This window comes from Lepisma saccharinum, chromosome 28, assembly GCF_977018435.1.
Source record: "Lepisma saccharinum chromosome 28, izLepSacc3.1, whole genome shotgun sequence".
Taxonomy (NCBI): Eukaryota; Metazoa; Arthropoda; class Insecta; order Zygentoma; family Lepismatidae; genus Lepisma; species Lepisma saccharinum.
In genome coordinates, this window is record NC_139256.1 from 4,565,376 (window position 1) to 4,573,671 (window position 8,296).

Here is an 8,296-nt window from a genome sequence, read left to right on the forward strand (position 1 = left end):
ACAAATGGATGGACATATGTACTTAGTGATAAGTCAAATACTTTAGTGTGTTTGAAATGGTCAAAATATCCATCTAAAATGTGAACGGCATAATTTATAGTACATAAAATTTTGGCAATGAATAGAGTACAATTTTTAGGTACTATCTTAATGGGTCACTTGGAAACTATCTTCGGGTTGAGATAATCACAAAGTTTTCCATCGCATAAAAATAGTGTCCAGGATTACTTGATAAATACATGTGGAAAATCACAATTATTACTCTTTATTCGTTTGTTCCTCAAGTGCCAGGAGGATCGCAAAATATATTTAACTTATAAATTTTGGAGGGGGCAAGTGCTTCCCTTTGCCCCCGCCAGGTTACGCTTATGCTTACATTCACACATAGTGAACATAAATTTTGAATATTGTAACTTGAAACATATTTTACTTCAGGCTTTGTGCTAAATACATAAGCATTTTTAATAAGATTTACTTTTAATGTCATTTTATGCAAATTATTTTTTTATCACCCTGTCTCTGAACCGCCCATCGCAATTTTTTCATCAGGAATTAGTACACACTCTGAGCTATCTACATATAAAATTGGGGGAAAATTGAAGGGGGGGCATTGCATGAAATTCGCTCTTGAAGTTAGTCATTTATTTTTCTAAAAAAATACATAAAACTATATATAAAAATACATGTTTATTGATGCATTCATCTGAAACGTTATTTAAATGAAAGCTTATACTATTCTGAACAAAAGAAAACAAACTTGAAGTTTCTATGGCAAACCCGAGGGAAGATACGATCGTTTATAACCTAATGCGTGTCATTCAAAGTGGAGCCGCTTGTGGCGTACACGGAGATTTTAAAAAGTGCGTACCTTCTGAACCCCTTGACCAATTTTAAAAAAGTTGTCATTTTTGTAATCAGCATCAAAAGTTCTATAAGCATACCGAATTTCATCAAAATCGGGGATGGTGGGTGACATTTTCACAAAATTCTGGATGATTTGACATGGAATGACCCACAAGTCATAAGGACAATAAACAAGGCACCTCAAATGCCTTTCCCGGTCATTCAAAACCTCTATTCATCAATAGTATTAGGTACATTAAACTATGGAATAGAACTGTGGGGGTTAAGGGGGGACAACACAATAATTGGCATACAAACAGAATTTTATAAGAGAGTAATGGGCGTAAGCAGAGGCACGGCCAACTGTGGGATTCTTAAGGAATTGGGACTGAACAGAGACGCGGTACAAGCACGGATGAGGGTTGTTAAATATTGGATGCGATTATCACAAGAGGGCCAAACTACGCTGAGGGGACAATGTTTGGAAATACAGACAAGGGAGGAAAACGTTTCCAGCTGGAGTTTTATATATTATCAAGTAATAGACTTCTTTAAAAAAGTGTACCCCTCCCCTACACAAAGCGCCATTAGCCTGCAACATGACTTTCTGGAACTAAGCTTTATCTTGTTCCATTCATTCACACTCATGTTAAAAGATTTTCATCTCCTTAAGAAGAATTACCAGAGCACAGATCAAGTGAACTAACTAGTACCACAATATAGTAGAATGGGTTTACAGTGGTTTGAATTCTTTTAGAAAGGAAGATAATGTTGTAAACGATATTAGAGATATTAGAAAATAGGTTCTTTTAACATCACCACCTTGCGTCTATCAAATTATTTGAGGGGGTATACGGGTATACACCCCTTCCGACTTTTTAGGGGTGTATAATGTACCCCTGTACCCTCCCGTTCCTGTGCCACTGTGCCTCCATGAAAATATTGCCGCCCCTCCCTGCCTCCACACTCATCATTTCTCTGGCCCCGCCACTGAATCTGATGCTTCATATATTCAATGAAAACTAAGATTGGTAAGACTGCGTGGGGGGGGGGGGGGTAATTGGGCTGATATGGGTAAATTAGTCAAGATCGTTACAATTCGTAGAATATGATTGAATCACAACGACATATTTATTCAAGATAATTTCGTTCCTTTGAAGATAAACGCACATAATCCTTGGAATGCATGTAATTTTTCATAGACAAGTGATACGCATTTGAGTCATACACATTATCGCCTCTAGACAACAGGAGACCGCCTACAGACATTGAGAGATAAGATTTCTAATGCACTCTTGAAGGTCAGTGACAAACCTACATTGCAAATACTTCAGATAACGTTCGTACATAATGAAACAATAATTGAACTCGTAATTAATTGCATGCCGCGGTGTTCTAGTCGGAAGGGCGTCTGACTGTCATGCGGGAGAACCGGTTTCGATTATCGGGGTGGTTGATCTAAGGTAGGAACTTTTCCTGCCTTGTCCCCGCATAAAGCAGCTCTGTGGTTCACCCAGCCTCAAATCAATGGGTACCTGGGGCCAACCCTGAGGCCGGAGCGTGGCAGAGATCGAGAATGTGCAGAGACCCCCTAAATGTACTTTCATGTCACGGCATGCTATATGCACAGGGAGCTTTACCATCACCTTAATCTTTGCTGAATCATTATAATTAAATTAAATTAAATTCCTTAAAATTACATTGGGGTAAATGTGCAATGACTGTTAATATTTTAAAAACAGTCATGGGCATTTTAGGCGGTAGTTGAATGGCGGCAGAAATTGACGGTCTTAACACCGTCATTTCTCCAGCCACGCAACTGCCCCCTCCCAGGGGCGCCGACTTGTCAAAATTATTGGAGGGGCTCTGATCACTGAAATAAATGAATGAATGACTCACTCCCTTTTTTAAAAATAAAAATTACATCTTCGTATAGCAGTTTTTAAGCAGCTATTATATTCCTCATGCAAATGAAATGTAACATGAAAAACGTTTAGAAAATGTTTCAAAGTCTCTTTATGTCTTTTGTGTCTGCTCATTTGTTTTTTTAGATAACAATTAACATTTTTATTGAAAAGTATGTATTTACATTAAGAGACCAACCTAACAGTTTTATGCCGGCCTCGGTAGCCGAGCGTATTGGGTGGTCGACTCAACTCGCTTTAATCCGGAGGTCTCGGGTTCGAGTCCCGGCGAGGGCATGGGTGTGTTTTAATGTCCGCAACAGACATATGATGGGTTGCAAATAACCCATAAACTAACGAATATTTAAGAGTTTTATTTAATTATTTACATAAATGCTAACACAAATAGCAGGAAAATAGTTTTACTTTTTTGTTCTTTCTACAATATTTTACTTTTTTAATTGAATTTTGCAATAATAAAAAATAATAGCATGTACACTAAGATATAAAGTGACATACATAACAAAAACATATGAACATGATTTAAAAATAAAGCAAAAGTTGCTCTACGCAGTGGGTTATTTTTTATGAACTCATTAACGAGCGGTCTCAGGTACAAATTATCAAGCACATAGCCCCCCCCCCTGAAATTTGATGGTCTAGAACATTTCAAATGTGTATTTAAAGTTAAGTTCATGTGGCACAATTCAGAGTAAACTTTACAAGAGAAGAAAAATAATACATTAGATCCTCTTAAGCAAAATTATTTGGGGGCTCTGCCTCCACATCATTAACATTGGGGGTGGGGGCTCGAGCCAGTGGCGTACGCAAGGGGTAGGTTGCCGGGTTTAAACCCCCCCCCTTGAACTTTTGAAAAATTATGGAAATTGCTATAGATAAAAATTAAAAATGGCTAATTTATTACAGTCAAAGATCTACGACAGTAGTAGTAATAATAATAATAATAATAATAATAATAATAATAATAATAATTTGAATTATTATTCCCATGCAGCATGAATAAAAACACAACATTCCAAACACAATGTAAGGGGGCGCAAAGTTCAATTTGGAATTTTCTTGCAAAAAGTCGCGCAGTGACTCTCGCCAGAATTGTGAAAATTCCTTGCTTCGTCGCAGTGTGCCGACCTTATTGTAAAACTTTCTTCCCGGTACTGATTTCACATCCCCTTGTGAACTCTCAAGTGATGCTGAGTCTACATCCACATCATTAAATACTGTTAAAGAAGTGCTTTGTGAATCACCTAGAAGTGATAAATGTGTTGGAATGTCTATAAAATTACTTTTGAACGAAAACATAGACTCAGTGGAATTTAGCAACATGTATTCTCGCGCCTCATCATCATCCTGGGCTAGATCCATGAATGTAAATTTCCCCGTGCATATAGCACCGTGCCATGAAGGCACACGTAGTGGTGTGGTGTGCCCCAGACATTCTCGATCTCGGCCATTTTGCACGTGATGTGATCAGCACCATGCTCCGGCAGCCTTTATCCCCCAGGGTTGCCCTCAGGTACCCATTGATATGAGGCTGGATAAATTCCAACCAATTCCGGGAATCGAACCCGGATCTCCCGCGAGGTTGTCAGACTAGACCACCGCGGCTCCTTGGATGAGTTTCATATTTTGATTATTTCAATAAATTTAATATATTTGCTTGTTTTTATGGATTTTCTTCACACTTAAAATGTCTCACCTATTATATACAAATAACCGTTGACTAGACAATTATTTCGTAACATAGAAACAAAAAAAATGTAATTTTGTTCTATTGCTTTCATAAATATATTTATGTAGATCTCTACTACTTAATAATAGTAGTGATATAAGTAGTAACAGCAGCTGCATTAGTAGTAATTAAACTAATTAATTAATTATAAATATTATTAATTAATTAATTAAAGTATAATAAAACGATGGTAATGTGAATTTGTAGAAAGTTTTCGAAATAACACCCCCCTTGATGAAATCCTGCGTACGCTACTGGCTCGAGCTCCCCTAAGCCCCATGGAGTCCGCGCCTATGGATCCTCCCCACCCCCGTTGGCGTAGTGGTAAGTTAATCGCCTTGTAATCATGAGGTCAAATGCCCATCACCCGGTGGAGGCGCATAGTGGTTCGGATCCCACTTTAAATTGTAGGTCCAGCCCCGATTAGCTTTTTTGTGCATACAATGGCATTAAAACAAAACAAAATAAAAACTCTCCAATCAATTTTTTACAGTACGGGCTGTAATCATCTTCATTTAAAATTAAAATTATTTTTCAATAAACCATTATAAAACTTAACATGTTTACATTTGAAAAAATAGAGACAACACGATTCAGATTTAACTCATAGGCCTACATTGAAAAAACCACGTCACGCGAAACATTTGTTCGTAACAAGTGTTAATATAATTTTTTTGAATAATATTTACTGTTAAACCGTACGGATAAGTAACTCTAAAAGTAACTTGTTCGTTACTAGTTACTTGAATAAGTAACTGAGTTACAGTTACTCATTTTCAAAAGTAACTAGGTATAGTTACTGTCACTCGAAAAAGTAACTTTTATTTGTAACATGTTACTGTTTGAATGACACAGTGTTTCTTATTCACAACACGAAACGACATTTTGCTGTTTTGACAATTTCTTATCGTAGAATTTCTAAGAAATATTATTTTAGGTGCTAATCACGGAATGTGGGTGTGTTTCCGCTAATGTCTCAGTATATCTTATCGATGTGTACTTACTGGTACGTAATTTAGCTTTTTATCAAGTTTTGGTGACGCATTGTTCTGTTCGCATTCGTGTAGACTACGTAAGTATAAATTTAGTTCGCCTTCTCTATAAGAAGCGAATTTTGTTGAAGGTGTTGGATATCCTCGGAGAAAATGCTACAGGGTGGTCGAAAATCGTGCTCCTTCTGTAACAAAGAGGTGGAAGAGACGCAGATGGACGGTCATCGTCTGAAGTGTGGAGCTGAGACGGTGGAATGTGGGAATGGGTGTGGTCTTACGATGCCCCGCTACGTGCACCAGCCTCACGTGGAGGAGAGCTGCATGAAACGAAGAGTCGCGTGTGGCCATTGCGAAGATTTGTTCCCGTACGAAGAACTAGCAGAGGAGAAGCACAAGTGTCCGGAAGAGGTCGTGGAGTGTGAATTGCAGTGTGGTCACCGAGCCAAGCGTGTTGATTTACACCAGCATGTGATCGACACGTGTCCCGGAGCTCCTGTGCGTTGCGAAAAGTGCGGAAAGGAAGTTCTGAGAAAGTGGATGGACTCACATGTGAATGACGAGTGCGACATAGTGTGTTCTTTCTGCCGTGAACAAGTTGCGAGTGGCACGCTGATGGACCACTTCAACACGTGCCAGTTATTCCCTGTGTCCTGCGGGAATAACTGTGGGCACAACATCGCAAGAGGAGACCTGCCTCAACATGAGCAACAAGAATGTTCTCTGAGAACAATCTTGTGCGAATTCTGCCGAGGTAAAGAGCAATGGCAACACTTTGAACATCACAAGTCATACTGTCCTAGGTTTCCCGTCCCTTGTCCTGAAAACTGTGGATTTACCGTTCCCAGAGACGACATGGAACTTCACTTAAGCGATGACTGCAAAGGAAGCTACGCGACTAGAGTTTACACGGAAATGCAGTGCATCTATGAAGACCTGCCAGCTAAGATGAGCAGACCGAAGAAGGATGATTTTCACACGGTGGTCACAGACAACTTGGTACGTAAGCTGTCCAGCGTTATCGGAGAACTAAGAGCGAGCTTCGACAGTGAACGTGAAAAGAGAAGAGATTTGGAGAAGAAAATGGAAGACCGAATAGCAAGACTTGAGCAGAAGCTGGAAACAGAAAAGGCAAGCAACGGTCGACTGGAGCTGGAACAGCCTGGAAGAGATGGAACGGAGAATATTGATGTACTCGTCTACGGTCCATATCTGTGGAAAATTCCCAGCATTTACGAGAAAATAAGAGCTGCCATAAGCCAACCGGGCACTAAAGTTTACAGCCCATCTTTCTACAGCAGCAAACACGGCTACAGACTTCGAGGAGTACTCTACCCAGACAGCGATTCCCAGGAGAGTGAGGAGTACATTGGACTTGGCGTCCAGATACTAGCAGGGGAGTACGACACCATTCTGAAGTGGCCTTTCACGAACGTCGTCACGATCAAGCTGATCGACCAGAAGCTACGAGGGGAGAATGTGGTGAAGATTGTCTCAGGCAAGGAGGAGGCTAGCATTCGAAAACCGGTGAAGCCTTTGCTTAACGATGATTTTGGAATATCTTTCTTTATTCCGCACAGCAAACTGAAGACCAGAAATTACGTTGTGGACGATACTATTTTGGTCGAGATATCTGTACAGGAAAGGCAACCACAGAGGAAGAGTGGTAAGCAGAGGACCAATGCCCCCACAGAACTGAAAAAGAGGCTCTAAATAAATCACAACTTTTCTACATAGTTGCCAGTTCATATATTTTTATACGAACAAAAATCTAACGAGAAGTCGACAATCATAACGACAATTTATATGCAATATGAAATAATAATAAAAGTAATAATATTATAATTTACCTACTTTGTGATGAATACTACTGAAATAGTATATCAGAATATTCTTTGTAATTACGCGACAATATAGGTCTTTCAATCCTACATCCTGTGGAAGGGAAACTATTGCAACACTAATACATTACTGAGTATGTACATTATTTTGTAATATAGTGTATGCATTTTCAGAATTCTGTTCTTTTATTCAAAATGTTTGCCGAAAAACATGACTCTCATGATTAAAAAAAAACCTCTTCATATTAAGTTTCATACAATGAACTTTGTATGCTGAATGTGAAAGTTTTGCTCTTTCTTGGAACTTTTGTCACACTTTTGAAATCCATAATTCGGGAAATACACATCTTTTAAATCTTACGATTCCTTGTAACGTGGAACCGATTCTCGTATTACTCCTACAAGGCGATATTCATACATGTATATAAAAGGTTTGTGTTTAAAAAAGCTGTGAGCTGCGTGCCTATTGATACGCAACAATGTTCTGTATGAAAACCTTTTTTTAAAAATCCAGATATGTTGTTGAAAATTTTCCTTGGCTGAACATGAACGTTTTTACTATCTTTCCCACACTGATGGCTCAACGTAATCGGTAATTCTTTGGCAGTTCAAAGATTGTATTATTCACGTTGTATTATTTATCGCATGAAATCTCGCCATGCAGTTGCGGTGAGATAAGAATTTTGTGCAGCACAGTCAGCATGTCTCCACATTCGCACCGTTTGTTGCTCATAGGATACCCAGACGATAGTCAAGTTTCATCCATGTACGCTGCAAAATGTCCGCTATTACACGAACGAAGGCTAATGCATTCTAGATCAGCGATAGACTTCACTTGTGGCTTGTAGACAATATCCTTGATAAAACCCCACAGGAAAAATCACACGGAGTACAGATTTTAACTCCGCAAGCCACAAGCCAGACATAGCTTTTTCCCTACAGATACGCCATTTCCTTTTATTGATCCCA

At 39.0% G+C, this 8,296-nt stretch overlaps 1 protein-coding gene across 1 annotated transcript; it reads left to right on the forward strand.

Moving 5' to 3' along the window:
- The first annotated feature begins 5,642 nt into the window (after window positions 1-5,642).
- Window positions 5,643-7,199, forward strand: LOC145980576 (TNF receptor-associated factor 4-like). The gene has a single exon (XM_083113611.1). The coding sequence runs from the start codon at window positions 5,643-5,645 to the stop codon at window positions 7,197-7,199; it is 1,557 nt and encodes a 518-aa protein (XP_082969737.1).
- The last annotated feature ends 1,097 nt before the right edge of the window (window positions 7,200-8,296 follow it).